Source organism: Pseudophryne corroboree, chromosome 6 (genome assembly GCF_028390025.1).
Source record: "Pseudophryne corroboree isolate aPseCor3 chromosome 6, aPseCor3.hap2, whole genome shotgun sequence".
Lineage (NCBI taxonomy): Eukaryota > Metazoa > Chordata > Amphibia > Anura > Myobatrachidae > Pseudophryne > Pseudophryne corroboree.
Window position 1 is genome coordinate 114144558 of NC_086449.1, and position 18177 is coordinate 114162734.

Here is an 18177-nt window from a genome sequence, read left to right on the forward strand (position 1 = left end):
CATATACAACGCCCTACGTCAATCGGAGATCTTACTTCGCAATCGACCAGTTCTGATCCAGTCAGACAACATCACCGCAGTAGCTCATGTAAACTGCCAAGGCGGCACAAGGAGCAGAGTGGCAGAGTTCTTCGCTGGGCGGAGAATCATGTAAGCGCTCTGTCAGCAGTGTTCATTCCGGGAATGGACAACTGGGAAGCAGACTTCCTCAGCAGACACGCTCTGCATCCGGGAGAGTGGGGACTTCATGAGGAAGTCTTCGTGCAGATTGCAAGTCGGTGGGGACTACCCCAAATAGACATGAGGGCATCCCGTCTCAACAAAAAGCTACAAAGGTATTGCGCCAGGTCAAGAGACCCTCAGGCGGTAGCTGTAGACGCCCCAGTGACACCGTGGGTGTTCCAGTCGGTATATGTGTTTCCTCCTCTTCCTCTCATACCCAAGGTGTTGAGGATAATAAGAAAAAGAGGAGTGAGAGCAATTCTCATTGTTCCAGATTGGCCACGAAGGTCCTGGTATCCGGATCTGTAAGAAATGCTCACAGAAGATCCGTGGCCTCTTCCTCTAAGGCAGGACTTGTTACAACAAGGTCCCTGTCTGTTCCAAGACTTACCACGGCTGCGTTTGACGGCATGGCGGTTGAATGCCGGATCCTAGCGGAAAAAGGTATTCCGGATGAGGTCATTCCTACGCAAATAAAGGCTAGGAAGGACGTGACATCTAAACATTATCACCGAATATGGAGAAAATATGTTTCTTGGTGTGAGGCCAGGAATGCTCCTATGGAAAAATTCCACCTGGGCCGTTTTCTTCACTTCCTACAAACTGGAGTGAATTTGGGCCTAAAATTAGGCTCCATTAAAAGTTCCGATTTCGGATTTATCCAATTTCTTTCAAAAGGAATTGGCCTCATTACCTGAAGTACAACTTTTGTGAAGGGAGTACTGCATATTCAGCCTCCTTTTGTACCTCCGGTGGCGCCTTGGGACCTTAACGTGGTGTTAAGTTTCCTTAAGTCACATTGCTTTGAACCACTTAAGACAGTGGAGTTGAAATTTCTCACCTGGAAGGTGGTCATGTTGTTAGCCTTGGCGTCGGCTAGGCGAGTTTCGGAATTGGCGGCTTTATCACATAAAAGCCCCTATCTGGTTTTCCATATGGATAGAGCGGAATTGCGGACCCGTCCTCAATTCCTACCTAAGGTGGTCTCATCCTTTCATATGAACCAACCTGTTGTCGTGCCTGTGGCTACACGTGACTTGGAGGATTCCGAGTCCCTGGATGTGGTCAGGGCTTTGAAAATTTACGTGGCCAGAACGGCTAGGATCAGAAAAACAGAAGCACTGTTGTCCTGTATGCAGCCAACAAAGTTGGCGGCCCTGCTTCAAAGCAGACTATTGCTCGCTGGATCTGTAACACGTTTCAGCAGGCGCATTCTACGGCAGGATTGCCGTTACCAAAATCGGTTAAGGCCCATTCCACTAGGAAGGTGGGCTCTTCTTGGGCGGCTGCCCGAGGGGTCTCGGCACTACAGCTGTGCCGGGCTGCTACTTGGTCGGGGTCAAACACCTTTGCAAAGTTCTATAAGTTTGATACCCTGGCTGAGGAGGACCTCCTGTTTGCTCAATCGGTGCTGCAGAGTCATTCGCACTCTCCCGCCCGTTTGAGAGCTTTGGTATAATCCCCATGGTCCTTACGGAGTCCCCAGCATCCTCTAGGACGTTAGAGAAAATAAGATTTTAAACCTACCGGTAAATCTTTTTCTCCTAGTCTGTAGAGGATGCTGGGCGCCCGTCCCAAGTGCGGACTACTTCTGCAAGACTTGTATATAGTTATTGCTTACATAAGGGTTATGTTATAGTTTCATCGGTCTTGGACTGATGCTATGTTGTTGTTCATACTGTTAACTGGGTAGTATACCACAAGTTATACGGTGTGATTGGTGTGGCTGGTATGAATCTTGCCCTTGGATTACAAAAATCCTTTCCTTGTACTGTCCGTCTCCTCTGGGCACAGTTTCTCTAACTGAGGTCTGGAGGAGGGGCATAGAGGGAGGAGCCAGTGCACACCCAGAGTCAAAGTCTTTCTTAAAGTGCCCATGTCTCCTGCGGAGCCCGTCTATTCCCCATGGTCCTTACGGAGTCCCCAGCATCCTCTACGGACTACGAGAAAAAGATTTACCGGTAGGTTTAAAATCTTATTTTTTATAGTAATCCACATCACATTCCTCATATTTATAATGGGAAATGCGATGTGGCCAAATTTACAAAAAAAAAAAAGTGAAAAAACACTGCAGTGTGCCCTGGGATAATCTCGCCAGCTCAGAGCAGCACTGTGATAGGCAGGCATTTGCCCAGCTTTCTCTGACCCTGGCAGAGAAAGCTGAGCGGTGACCGGGCTCCGATGGACACACAAGCTGATCATAGTGTAAAAAAAAAAAAAAACATACTCACCTGTCCAGGGAGCCGGTGTCCGCTGCTCCACTGAGCGCTGCCGGGTGCCGGGTTCCCCATATGCTGCGCTGTGACCCCAGTGCAGAAGTTCCGGCGGCATCTCCAGTGTGGGGGTGCCAGCAGTGTGAAAGTGCTGGGGGTTATCCTCAGTGCAGGGGTGTGGGAGTGTTGGCAGTGTGGGGTTGTTGGCAGTGCTGGCAGTGGTATCATCAGTGCTGTGGGGGCCACCATCTTGTCCCATTGAAGTCTATAGGTATGCACTGATTGGCTGAGAGGTGATCAGTATGATATACTGTCGGTCGGGATGCCGACCAATACTGACAGTGGCATCCCAGCCGTTAGTATGCCAGCAGCAGGCGAGCGCAAAGACAGGAATAGCCCATTAGCTGGGATTCCGGCTGTCGGCATTGTCAGTGGTCGGGATTCTAGCATCGGCATCCTGACCACCGGGATCCCGGCCACCAGCAAATTACCTGCATCCTGGCTGAGATCCGTGACAGACAGCTCACTTAGCCAATCAGCTGTCAGCCCATTGATTTCAATGAGACTTTTGAAATTGGTGCCTGAGGCAAAACCGCAAGATCTGACAGTGGGATCTCAAGGTTTGAGGCAGCCAGGCATATCCAAGCCCCAACTCGGATTGCCTCAGAACACGGATTATCGGGTTGATTCGTATTTCTTAAAATCCGAACAGCTCATCTCTAGCCATAAAGCAGCACCTTCCTCCACAGGGGGTCACCTTCTACCCCTCAGCCAGGGTAAGATCCAGGGAGGGGGTGTGATCACTCCTTCCTCTGCAATCAGTGGAGACTGTTGTGCTATTTGGCAGCAGCCTCTCTGGACCTACTGCAGCACCGCATACAGCAGCATGTGCTGCGCTAGGGAAAGAGGCTGCTGCCGGTGATGGGTAAAAGAGGAGGCTGGGTGGTGAAGCTCGCACAGACCCGGGTCCCCTCAAGTAACCTGGTACCAGGTAATTAGTTCCCACTTCCCTCCCTCTTAGCATCACTGCCTAGGGCTGTGCCAGACTCTGTGATTTACCTACTGCACATGTGCGAAATGCCATTAAATCATCCGTCACACCATATTGTCAGTGATTTGTGCAGCGCTGCTTCCTCCAATGTGGTACTCCAAATGTGCATAGCGTCTATTCACAGGTAACAGAGGGACTGGGGGCATACCTGCAACTCACAGAGCGCTGTGCATGCCCCCACTGTGGTCAAAATGGGAGGCATGGCAGACAGTCGCCCCTTTTACAGAGGTCACACCCACTTTTGAGGCAGGTGCGCAATGGAGTCCCGAATCTGAACTAATAAAAGTTGGGAGGTAAGATATAGCATTTTCTGGAAAAATAAGTTCAGGAATTTTGGGTCTGGCGGTGGAGCTATTAACATAGTTATAGATGAATATATAGAATACATTTTGGCCCAGGACAGGTTCAGGAATTCTTATTATGTCAGGTTTAATGAGAGGTTCGGGAACTGAGTCCCTGCTGCTTTCTGCTGAAATATAGCACTGTATACAGTATGTGGCATAATGTCAGCTGGTGCAAAATATTATTTACTGGGAAGATTATAGTTTGGCATAATAAATATTGGTGGCACTATGCTGATAAACTCTCTCATCATGCTGGTGTATTCTATCCCCCCAACCCTTCACTTACTACTATACTCTTACCTCCCTAACCCTGCACCCAGAACTATGGGGCTAATTCAGACCTGATCGCTGCTGTGAGTGTTCGCCGGTGCATGCTGACGGCTGATCTTAGCCCTGCGATCTTAGCCCTGATTGACAGGCAGAGGCGTTCGCTGGGCGGGAGGGGGCTTCAGCGTTTGGCCACCATTTAGGGGGCACGCTCCGGGCAATGCAGGCGTGCCTGGACCATTGGGGGGGCGGGCCGTGGTGGCTGCGTGACATCACACGCAGACGCTGCGACCCGAGCAGCGATGAGGAATTGCGCTGGCGGGGAGATACTCTACCAGTACAAAAGCATTGCCGCTGTGCGATGCTTTTCTACTTGTGCAACGGGGCAGGGCCTGACATGCGGGGCGGACTAGCCCTGTGCTGGGTGTCCCCCCGCATGTCAGAGAAGCTGATAGTAGATGTGCTAAATTTAGCACATTTACAATCAGGTCTAAACTACCCCCTATGTCCTTATCACCTAACCCTGCACACACTACTGTACCCTTACCCCCCGAACAATGCACACACTACTGTACCCTTCCCTCCTAACCCTGCACACACTATTGTTCCACTTAAACTTATTAAATTTCAACATATGAAACATTGTAATGTGACATGTGAAGAGGACATACAGTATTTGTAGGAGGGCACAACTTTAGAGTGTGCACTGCAGGGGGTTCTATACTGCCTAGCACAGCCTCTCTTTTATTTATTTATTTATTTATTTATTTATTTATTATCACAGGTCACAGCCTCTCTTTTATTTGTTTACAGAGATGCCGAAATGTAAATCCAATTTTACAAATCCTGAGGAACTGGTGTTGTGTGCAATGCTAAATACATCGGTGAGTAATATGCGCTTGTGCGAATGTGTGGGAACAATAAAGAGGTGTCTAGAACAATATGATATATTACATATACAGTATTAAGTCCTAATTGCCTATGCGGGATCAGTACTAAATGCCGCCGGCCGGAATCCCGGCGGTCGAAATACCGACGCCAGAATCCCGACCACACAATCCCGACAGGGGTGGCTTCGCTCGCCACGCTGCGGGCACGGTGCCTCACTACGCTCGGCACACTATTATATTCTCCCTCTATGGGTGTCGTGGACACCCACGGAGGGAGAATATGTTGGGATTGTGGCGGTCGGGATTGTGGCGGTCGGGATTGTGGCGGTCGGGATTCCGGCGTCGGTATTTCAACCGCCAGGATTCCGGCCGGCAGCATCTTGACCGCATCCCGCCTATGCTATGCTAAGAGATTATAGCTTTCTTCTTCGAGGTGGGAAATGCATCTTAATATGGACCTATAAAAGTAAAAAAAAGTGCTGTCTGTGTATTTCAGATATGTATATGTGACGCCACCTGTGTCCAATAACTACCACTTGGATCAATTGCAGGGTTTGTAGAAGCAATGGAGTATGCATAAACATAAGGCTGGATACACACTTGCCGATGTGCACCCGATATATATCGTCTGAACCGGCGGATCGGACAATATATCTTATATAGTACATCGGCAAGTGTGTATACCCTATATCGTTAACGATGTGCGCTCCCGCGGGTCGTTAAGTAATGAGGTATGAGACAAGATGCAAACGATATTGGGGGGTCATTCCGAGTTGTTCGCTCGTTGCCGATTTTCACAACGGAGCGATTAAGGCAAAAATGCACATGCGCATGGTACGCAGTGCGCATGCGCTAAGTATTTTAGCACAAAACTTAGAATATTTACTCACGTCCGAACGAAGAATTTTCATTGTTGAAGTGATCGGAGTGTGATTGACAGGAAGTGGGTGTTTCTGGGCGGAAACTGACCGTTTTCTGGGAGTGTGCGGAAAAACGCAGGCGTGCCAGAATAAAACGCGGTAGTGTCTGGAGAAACAGGGGAGTGGCTGGCTGAACGCAGGGCGTGTTTGTGACGTCAAACCAGGAACGAAACGGGCTGAGCTGATCGCAATGTAGGAGTAAGTCTCGAGCTACTCAGAAACTGCTAAGAAATTTCTATTCGCAATTCTGCTAATCTTTCGTTCGCAATTCTGCTAAGCTAAGATACACTCACAGAGGGCGGCGGCCTAGCGGGTGCAATGCTGCTAAAATCTGCTAGCGAGTGAACAACTCGGAATGAGGGCCATTGTTCAGTGTGTATGAAGAATATTGTTTGCGGTGGATCTTGCACGATGTCACTGACATTAGCAAATGTGTACCCAGCCTAAGACTCATCTTAAAGATGAGCTAAAGAAACACTCTCTGTGGCACAACAAGGGGTTGCATGCTTTCCACATCCATGGAGGGTTGAAGGTGAGCTATGACTTGGTGTCAGAGTTATACACAAAAGGAATACCAACAGCACTTGCGCTATAACCTGTAAACACACACAGATATACAGGGCAGTAGAGCGCCAGGCTGGGTGCAGGTACTTTTCAGGGGGTGTGGCCTATTCGCAGGAGGCGTGGTCATGCACCCTTTGAAAAAATACTGCGTTTTTTTTATTTTAAGCGCCACCATGGCCACACTCCAGCCCAGCAGTAAGCTGCATGTGCTGGGCTTAAAAGAGCTGTAGCTGCTACTGCCAGGTAAGGGGGAGGAAGCACGGGGCCCCCACTGGGCCCCTCCATCAGACCTGGGCCAGGGTAATTTGTACCCTCTCCCCCCCTCTCTCGGCACCACTGCAGATATACTTTACACCCAGATGTCTTTCTAGGTATATGCAAAAAAAACAATAAAACACAATATAGTGTAATATCTACAATACAAGTCCATTGCAACCACCATTAGGTGAATAATGGAGGAATATCATGGTCAATTATTTAGCAGATTCCTTCCACTGATTGTGCTCCTGTTCATACGCTGAGAAAATGCACCATGTGTAATAGGAATAATCACTAATGCTTACATATAGCTTACATGTAAGCCTGCTGTGTATATGCATGTAAAGGTATCTTTTCCACTGTCACACCCTCAATAACCTGTAGGTAGGCGCAATCATATACGGATCCAGTGTCAAGCAGTTAAAGTGGTGTCAGAGTTGTTGCATTTTACCTCAAGGTACACGCTGTGGGGGCAATGAGGACAAATACCGTGTGAGTGCCTGGAGTTATGACATACTGTACACTGTTGCAATGCCTTAGAATTAATATCTATGTTGAAAGATTTCATGAAATGTATGGTGTAATATTAAAGGGCCCTACACATTTATAGATAATGATGGTAGATATGAACAATATCATTTACAATTGAATGATAAATCGTTCATATTGACCAGTGTGGATGTACCCACGATGAACGATGCGTGTCCCCGCAGTCATTCATCTTTGGTCTATCCTCGATTATATATGCAAGCCAATTTGGACCATATAGATGTCATTTACTGTCATATCGTCAAAATCAGCCATAGATATCGTCCAGTGTGTATGCAAACATCGTTGTTGAAAAATCGACCAACGATAATATCGTTGGTCATTAAAATCACCCAGTGTGTAGGGCCCTTATCATCTATCCCCAATTTTAGTTACTTCTCTGGAAATTAAACTGTATAATGTTAAGGTATGGAGTGTGCTACTGTGCTATCTCCAGGAATGCTCCTTTATTGAAGTATTCTTCTTTACTAAGATGGCCACTGTTTGATATTCTGCACTTGTGCTGCGCCATCTTGTTACTTTTCTTAGAGTGCCACATGTTCCACTTAGTTCCAGTGAGTCTGGGAGAGATGTACTAAGCAGTGAAAAAATGGAGAAGTGGGCAAGTGGAGAAGTTGCCCATAGCAACCAATTAGCTGCTCTGTATAATTTTATAGTATGCAAATTATAACTGTTACTTCAATGCTGATTGGTTGCCATGGCCAACTTTTCCACTGGCTCACTTCTCAACTCTTTTCACTGCTTAGTACATCTCCCCTTCTGTGTTATATCCTAAGAGTATAAAGCTGGATCCTGCATATACTTCTGTATTATCATACCGCCAACCACATACGTGACCAGCTGGTGCTCTGTATAGTTCTGCTCAAGCTTTACTATATCCAGGATACATGAAGTGTATAACCATGAGTACAACTGTATAAACTACTTCTGTTACACCCAGGGCCTAATTTTTTTGGTATGTGTATATATATTTTGGCGCCCCTTAATGGAATATATAGGGATGTGGCTTTATGGGGAAGGGGCGTGACCACAGAATAGTATCAATTCACATTACACCGCACAGTAGAGCCGCTTACACACGTCACACCCTAGTAGATCCACTTATATACGTCACACCCCAGTAGATCCGCTTATACACATTACACCCCAGTAGATCCGCTTATACACGTTACACCCCAGTAGATCCGCTTATACACATTACACCCCAGTAGATCCGCTTATACACGTTACACCCCAGTAGATCCACTTATACACATTATACCACAGTAGTTCCACTTATACACGTTACAGCACAGAAGAGTCGTTTATACACGTTACATAGATTGTATAGGGGGCACACTGACACACACACACGCACACACGCGCACACACACACACACACACACACACACACACACACACACACACACACATATCAGAGCAACCAAGGACACACTGACACACACACACACACACACACACACACACACACACACATTCTACAGCAACCAGGGGCACACTGACACACTGTGGCATAAGTTTGTCCCAGTTGCCCCGGAGGTAAGAATAATATTGGTGCTGTCATTTAACTTAATTGAATGTTGTCATTGAACACACAGGAGGAGAGGTGCCCCTAACAGAGCAGGAGCCCGGCAGCAGTTGCGTCCCACTTTTAAGCCTCTGCTGACACACACACACACACTGTACAGCAACAATGGACACACACACACACACACACACACACACACATTGTACAGCAACCAAGGGCACCGCTGACACACACACACATTGTACAGCAACCAGGGGCATGCTGACACACACACACACACACACACACACACACACACACACACACACACACATTGTACAGCAACCGGGGGCATGCTGACACACATATATATATATATATATATATATATATATACACACACACACAAACACACACACACACACACACACACACGACATACTCCCCACAACATGCATGCAACAGTCCTATAGACATGTATATTGGCTACTGCAGGCATTTTGCAGGGTATGTCACGGAAGATGGTTGCATACAGAAAAGCAGAACCGCACATATTGAAGGCCATACTCAATGTTTTGCTTTCTCTTCAGTGTGTAAGATTCCTGCTGGCTCTGCGATGCACTTACTTGGGATGCCAGGATATTATGTAGCACGCACCCTCACACCTGCTCCTCTAACACCTGACCCAGTTAGACTGCCCTCCTGATGACTCTGTCTACATAACCAGGGTGTGTTGCCAAATGGAACTTCACTGAGCGTTACACTTACTGTACATCCAAATTAATTTTCCACACCGAAGATGAAAGAGCATAAACTGATTTACTAAGCAAGCTTTAGACTTAAAATTGAAGATGTGGGCGGACCCCGTGTTTTGTTTTGGACTTGGCAAAACCACCCTCGAGTGTTTTTGTTTGAATTCTGTTTTTGGCTCGGTTAAAAAAAATGTAAATTAAAAAGATTGATAATCATTGATTAAAAAAAATGCTAAAAAAATTTTAAGAAATTTCATTCTGTGTGGCATCCTTGGTATGCTCATCATAATATACCTCTCCCAAGCCTTGAATGATACGACCCACTTCATACAAATTCTATCTACTCCAACCCAGACTCGCTGTCCAATCCCCTTTCTTATCCTTATGCCCCTTCCTTCTCTTTCATACTCCTCATTCATGTCTGGTAATTGTTCTGATGTAATTTACTTGATTAGTTTAATCTTTTCAATTGTTTTCACCTACTTTCACCTGAATTGGTAGGACTCTTAACCTATACAGTAACACATCACTTTATCGATGTCCTATCCCAGTGATTCTCAACATCGGTCCTCAAGTACCCCTAACAGTTCATGTTTTCCAGGTCACCTAGCTGGAGCACAGGTGTATTCATTACTCACTGACACATTTTAAAAGACCCACAGGTGGAGCTAATTATTTCACTTGCAATTCTGTGAGGAGACCTGGAAAACATGAACTGTTGGGGGTACTTGAGGACCGCGGTTGAGAACCACTGTGATCATACTTCCCAACATAACCCTCTCCAGGAGGGACAGAATGCTCTGCTCCAGGACTTCCCTCTTAATTTAAGATTGCTATCACCTGTGCTGAAACACCTTCCTTATCCATTAACCTGTTCAACACAGGTGCTGGCAATCGTAAATTAAGCGAAAAGTCCAGAAAAAGAGCATTGTGTCCCTCCTGGAGGGGGTCATGTTGGGAGGTATGCTGTGACCTATCCTTCTCATGAACATTTTGACGCTGTTACTTCGGTATCTCATTGTTTTAAAGATCGTTATATATTTCTAATTCTTTTTATGTACTATTGTAAGTACCTAAATGTCTAATAAATAGTTATTAAAAAAAATGCTAAAATCATGTAGTTTTTTTTAATGTAAAACCAAAATTCAGATTTAAAATCTGATTTTTGTAGCGTGGGAATATCTGAACCAGTTTGGATCAGAACCCTTGGGATACCCAGACCGGGTTTTGGTTAGGTCTGGATGGATATGGATTTCTGGAGAACCAAACCGCACATCTCTACTAAAAATTGTATGATATCACAAATATTTCTCATTCTACAGTGCAGAATCATCAAGTTCACTTACTGCAGGAGTAGTCTGAGTCTTCTGTCACATCCAGGCAGAAGTTCGTAGATCTTTGTTCTTCACATTATATCATATATATTTTCTTTTAACAGTTATTACCTTCAATTGTCACTACACTTTCAATTCATCTTTAATCAATAACTACTACAGGTTGAGTATCCCATATCCAAATATTCCGAAATACGGAATATTCCGAAATACGGACTTTTTTGAGTGAGAGTGAGTTAGTGAAACCTTTGTTTGTTGATGGCTCAATGTACACAAACTTTGTTTAATACACAAAGTTATTAAAACTATTGTATTAAATGACCTTCAGGCTGTGTGTATAAGGTGTATATGAAACATAAATGAATTGTGTGAATGTAGACACACTTTGTTCAATGCACAAAGTTACCAAAAATATTGGCTAAAATTACCTTCCGGCTATGTGTATAAGGTGTATATGTAACAAAAATGCATTCTGTGCTTAGATTTAGGTCCTATCACCATGATATCTCATTATGGTATGCAATTATTCCAAAATACGGAAAAATCCGATATCCAAAATACCTCTGGTCCCAAGCATTTTGGATAAGGGATACTCAACCTGTATTAACAATATAAAACAAAATCACCAATTTATCTTCCTTTCAGGATGCAGTCTGTTCTGTGCTCCAGAACACATTCAATCTTCTGGAAGTATCCTGCCAAACATATAAGAACTTCAGAACTAAAGAGGTGAGACATTCAGGAGACCCCACATCTGTTTGTAAGTATTGGTGGTCCCAGGCTATGCTGCGTGCATAGATGCAGATTCCTAATCTTAAACTGTATGCTTACTGTACTCCAAAAGTCAAGGTGATAGAGGTCTTTACTAATACAGTTTACTAATTAAAACTTGGGAAATAGAATGGATGGTAGCAATTATAATGTGCCAAAAGGCTTGATTTAGGGGCCTATTCATCATTTCAAGGTGGCTCCAGATAAGTAAGTATCCAATTTGCCACCATTTGTAGTGGCGAATACTTAAGTACCATAATAATTCAATATTGCTCCAATACAAGAACAGATTCTCCAAAAAGCATCTGTACAGTAACTGCGATCCCTAACACTGCTTATGTAACCCTCTTTTAGTAAGGTGGATATATGGAAACATAAACATACGGGTGTATTCAATTGCTGTCGGATCCTCTCCGACGGAGAGGATCCAACAGTTCACTATTCAACTAGCGGCCAAATTCGACTGGTTTTGGCCGTTTCTGACAATGGCAATCCGACTTTTTTAAGAGTCGGATTGACATTGTCAGAAACGGGGCTAAAACCTGTCGGATTTGGCCGCTAAATCCAACAAAACACGTGGTTCCCCAGCTAATCCGCCGATCTACATGTTTTCCGACAAGTCACACTTAGGATAGGCATGTGAAAATCCTTACAAAGAACTGAGGATCAAATAGGGTTGAGGTTACCTAAAGGATAAAAAAGGGGCAGGCTAGATGGGCCAAGTGGTTCTTAACTGCCATCACATTCTATGTGGTGTATCCAATTATAGTCGGAATTGCCGACCTGTCAGAAAAACGGCAGCCCCTTTGAATAGGTCGATTCATGATTCGACTTAAAAAAGTGGGAAACTGCCGTCTTTCTGACAAGATGGCAGTTCCGACTATAATTGAATACACCACATAGAATGTGTAAGGATTTTCATATGCCTATCCCAAGTGTGTTTAAATTGCTTTACTGTCTTAGCCTCTAACACCTCTCATGGGAGGCTATTCTTCTTGTCCACTACCATTTCTAAGCTAAGCAGTGAAAGGCCTGGTCAGTACTTGGATGGGAGACCACCTAGGAATACCAGGTGCAGTAATTATATAATTTTGACATAGAAAGCAGAGGTAATGGAGTGTTTACTGTATCCTCTCCACTAGAAGGTAGCCCTGCACATTTTTAATTTACCTTCTCTGTTTACAGACACACTTATTACCTAGTTTTCCATCAATAGGTAGAGTCCTATCCTGTCCCCCATGCAGACAATCTAGCCCTTTCACTTGACAGAACATTGGCCCTCATTCCGAGTTGTTCACTCGCTAGCTGCTTTTAGCAGCATTGCACACGCTAGGCGCCGCCCTCTGGGAGTGTATCTTAGCTTAGCAGAATAGCGAATGAAAGATTAGCAGAACTGCTAATAAATAATTCTTTGCAGTTTCTCAGTAGCTCCAGACCTACTCACAGATTGCGATCACCTCAGTCCGTTTAGTTCCTGGTTTGACGTCACAAACACGCCCTGCGTTCAGCCAGCCACTCCCCCGTTTCTCCAGACACTCCCGCGTTTTTCCCTGACACGCCTGTGTTTTTTTGCACACTCCCGGAAAACGCTCAGTTACCACACAGAAACGCCCCTTTCCTGTCAATCATTTACCGATCAGCAGAGCGACTGAAAAGTGCAGCAGAATCCACAGCAAATCTGCTAAGTTTTTAGTTAAATAACTAAGCGCATGCGCCCTGTGTGCCTTGCGCATGCGCAATTTGCAACAAATCGCAGCATAGCGAAAATCGGCAACGAGCGAACAACTCGGAATGACCCCCATTGTCTTTGTTTACAACCAGGAGTGATTGTCTATTGGCACGATAAAAAAAAACTGTATTGATATTCAAATTAAAGTGCCACATTATCATAACCTAATATTTTCACCTTACTTTGTTCATCTATATTACATTCTGAACACCTCAAAATGAATCTTTAGATCATTATAGGCCACATGCTACCCCCTTAGAGGGTCCATTGGAGGTGCTCACCTCATTCTAATTTTTATTGAGTAACTTTATCCTTGCAAATTTCTGTGTGTAACCTTACTCTCTTTTTAATAATTGAGTAAAAGGTAATTTTTTAATCTTTTTCATTACTGTGTTAAGTGTGCCCCAACAAAGTCTTTCTTTCCTCTTTTTTATTTTGACTAATACTACTGACTCTGGGAGCACCACCAACAGGCAAAATTGCTCACACCCCCTGAGGATATAATAACTAACTTTCTCATACGTCCTAGAGGATGTTGGGGTCACATTCAGAACCATGGGGTATAGACGGGATCCGCAGGAGACATGGGCACTTTAAGACTTTCAAAGGGTGTGAACTGGCTCCTCCCTCTATTCCCCTCCTCCAGACTCCAGTTTTAGAATTGTGCCCAGGCAGACTGGATGTACTCTGAGGAGCTCTACTCTGAAAAAGACTTTTGTTAGGTTTTTTTATTTTCAGGGAGACTGCTGGCAACAGTCTCCCTGCTTCGTGGGACTAAGGGGAGAGAAGTATGACCTACTTCCAGTGAGTTCAAAGGCTCTGCTTCTAGCTACAGGACACCATTAGCTCCTGAGGGTTTGATCGCTAGGTACGCCTAGATGCTCGTTCCCAGAGCCAACCGTCACCCACCTTACAGAGCCAGAAGTCAGAAGATAGATAAGTAGAAGAAGATCAAGAAGACTTCAGTGACGGCATTCTGAGGTACCGCACAGCGATCGCATGCTGCGTGCCATGCTCCCACACACACAGCAGCACTATAGGGTGCAGGGCGCGCGCGGGGGGGGGGGGAGGGGCGCCCTGGGCAGCAGAAAAACCTCAAAATAAACTGGCAAGAGGGGACATAAGTGCCTAGGCAATGTCCTAACCCCCGCCAGCTCAGCGCCATTTTCCTCTACACAGGCTGTAGAGACGCTGGTCCTTCCTCACACTTCTGAATACTTATCAGGGTGCAAAACGGGGGTGGGGGGGGACACAGAAATATTGGTGCAATATGTATTTAATATAAAAGCGCTGCAGGTCTGCGGCATTCTTAATGTTTCAGAACCGGTGATTAGGCGCTGGGTTGTGGGCTGGCAAACTCCCTCAGTGTCTCTCTGACAGACTTTACTGTGGGTCTGTCCCCTATATGCCCGGTGTGTCTGTGGGTGTTTGGTAGACGTGTGTCAGCATGTCTGAGGCTGAAGGCTCTTCCCAGGAGGAGACTGTATTAGGGACACAAACGGCTGTGGGAGTGACCGTGTCGGCACCACCAACTCCTGACTGGGTGAATGTCTTGAATGCAAATATGGAGCATATCAGTAAGAGAATAGAAATGTTACATACTGATTCCGACACGGACACGGATTCCAGTGTCGACTATAGTGATTCCAGTTTAGATCCAAAATTGGAAAAGAGCATTCAGTACATGATTAACATATTTAGTACATGAATAACATAAAATGTTATTTTGCCCAGTTGCTACTCCCTGATACCGACACGGATACTGATTCCTGTGTCGACCAGATTGTTTCCTGATTAGATCCAATATTGTGCAGTACAATTAAGGACGTATTAACGTCACAGAGAACCTTGCTGTTCCTGACGGAGGGTCTATATATGTATGTGGATTAATATATGTTTATATGTATATAGTATGTATATGTATGTATAGACATATACGGGTAGCTAATCTCATGTACTGTGCGCTCTGTTTGAGAAAGAATCCTGGTGGCTTCCGGTGGTCATTCGTTCCCGCCGCGGACAGAATAAAGTGTGAGTCACTCCCTGCTCTACATGGGACCATGTCACAAATCCAGTGGATCGTATACAGGAAGCTACGCTATATCCTAGCTATGTAACCACGGGTACCTTACTTAGACCTGCCATGGCAGGCGCATGGGTGAGTAGTAGTATTCGAAAATGATAGGATACCTTGTCGTCCGATATAGATACCTTGGAGGGAGATGAGATACTCCTTACGTTGGGTCATATCAAAGACACTGCAGCATGCTTAACTGAGACTGCAGGGGAAATTGGAATTTTGGATTCACAGTCCATTTCTATAGCGGTCTCGGCTAGGCGGTTGTTGTGCATTCACCAGTGGAATGCTGGTGCTGACTCCAAGAAGAAATGGAGCCTCTTCCCTATGAAGGGGAAGCCTTGTTTGGTGATGGCCTAGTTGATTTGATCTCAGCAATGGCCGCAGGTAAGTCAACCTTCTGGCTCTATGGTCAATCACAACGAATGAAGACGCATCATTATCGGATGCCGTCATCTCGACCCAATAGATGCACAAGAAGTTAGATTCCCTTTTCTTTGCAGGTTTAGGAAAAGGAAAAGGTCTGCAGTCTCTTCCAGATCACAGGTGCAGAAATCATCCTCTGCGTTCGCCGAATCCACCGCATGCTCTCTTGCGGGAGGCCGCACCGGTTGGGGTGCGTCTAAAAACCCCCCAAAAAAACTCTTCAGTCAGTTCTGGATTCATTCGGAAAACTGGCAGTTTTTCGAGACGTTTCCCCTCAACGATTTTTCAAATCGGCCTTACCAGTTCTCCTCCGAACAGGAAGGTAGGATGCGACACAATACAAAAATTGTGTCTGAATCATGTCATTGTCCTGGTTCCCCCGACACAACAGGGTGAAGCCGTCTAATCAAGCATTTTTTCGTGGTCCTGAGACCGGACAGAGGCCAACCCTAAACAGAAATCCCTCGATTTCTACCAAAAGAAACTCGAATTCAAGATGGAATCTCTCAGGACAGTGATTTCCAGTCTGGTGGAAAGAGTTTTCATTATTTCGGTAGACATAAAGGATGCCTGCTTACAGATTTCCATTTTCCTCGGTGTCACTGAGGTTTGCAATTAAGAATTGTCATTACCAGTTTTAGACGTTACCGTTTGGTCTATCCACGGCTCCGAGGATTTTCACAGACATAATGGCGGAAATGATGGTTCTCCTTCAAAAGCATGGAGTCACGATTATCCCGTACTTGGACGATCTCCTACTAAAGGCGAGATCCAGGGACCAGTTGGTGCAAAACATTGCACTATCCCTGGCAGTTCTTCAACAACATGGTTGGCTCCTAAACTTGCCAAAAGCAGAGTTAATTCCAACAACGTCGTTTTATGGGAAGGATACTGTACACAGAACTACAGAGTTTTTTCTTCCAGGGAAAAAGGCTCTGGAACTTCAGAGCCTGGTCAAACATGTTCTGAAACCAGCAAAAGTGTCAATCTATCAATGCATTCGGTTGCTGGGAAAGATGGTTGCGGCCTACGAGGCCATTCAGTTGGCAGATTTCATGCCAGAGTGTTCCAGTGGTACCTGTTGGACAAGTGGTCCGGATCCCACCTACACATGCACCGAAGGATTATCCTGTCTTCTGAGACCAGATTCTCACTCTTGTGGTGGCTACACAGCTCTCACCTCCTAGAGGGGCGCAGGATCGGGATCCAGGACTGGATCTTGGTAGCCACGGATGCAAGCCTCCGAGGCTGGGGTGCAGTCACAGGGAGGAAAATCTTCCAAGGAAGATGGTCAAGTCAAGAAACTTGTCTCCACATAAACGTTCTGGAGTTAAGGGCCATTTACAATGGCCTTCTGCAAGCGGAACATCTTCTTCGCGATCTGCCCGTATTGATCAAGTCGGATGATGTAACAGCAGTAGCGTACATAAACCGCCAAGATGGAACAAAAAGCAGAGCGGCGATGGCAGAAGCCACAAAGGTCCTCTGCGGGACGGAAAGACATACAAATGCTCTGTCAGCAATCTTCATTCCAGGGACTTCTTCAGCAGACACGATCTCCATCCAGGAGAGTGGGGCCTCCACCAAGAGGTCTTCGCTGAGGTGATAAGTCGTTGGGGAGTTTTCTCAAGTAGACATGATGGCATCTCGTCTCAACAAGAAGCTTCAGAGATATTGTCCCAGGTCGAGAGACCCTCAAGCAATAGCAGTAGATGCACTGGTGACACCGTGGGTGTTTCAGTCGGTGTATAGATTCTCTCCATTTCCTCTCATTCCAAAAGTTCTAAAAATCATAAGAAGAACAAAGATTCGAGCAATCCTCATGGTCCCAGAATGGCCAAGGAGGGCTTGATATTCAGATTTTCTGGAATTACTCATAGGAGATCCCTGCCCTTATCCTCTGCGCGAGGACCTAATACGGCAGGGGTCGTGCGTGTATCAAGGCTTACCGTGGCTACGTTTGACGGCTTGGCTGTTGAGCACAAAATCCTAGCTGTGAGGGTATTCCCAGTGAAGTCATTACCACACTTATTCAAGCCAGAAAAAGGGTAACGTCTAAACATTACCACCGTAGTTGGAAAAATATGTTCTTGGTGTGAATCCAAGAAGGCTCCTACGGAAGAGTTTCAGCTAGGATGTTTTCTCCATTTTATACAAGCAGGTGTGGATGCGGCCCAAAATTGGGCTCAATTAAGGTACAGATTTCAGCCTTATCGGTTTCTTTCAGAAACAATTGGCCTCCCTTCCAGAAGTTCAGACTTTTGGGAAAGGCATGTTGCACATCCAACCTCCATTTGTGCCTC

General features: G+C 45.6%; 1 protein-coding gene across 2 annotated transcripts in view; it reads left to right on the top strand.

Moving 5' to 3' along the window:
* LOC134936597 (adhesion G protein-coupled receptor E1-like) overlaps positions 1-18177 on the top strand; it is a 291441-nt gene that overhangs the window by 135156 nt on the left and 138108 nt on the right. For both annotated transcript variants that reach the window (XM_063931704.1, XM_063931705.1), the window contains exons 5-6: positions 4911-4981; positions 11517-11600. In XM_063931704.1, the coding sequence (XP_063787774.1) occupies positions 4911-4981; positions 11517-11600 (155 nt within the window). The remainder of the gene's footprint in view (positions 1-4910; positions 4982-11516; positions 11601-18177) is intronic.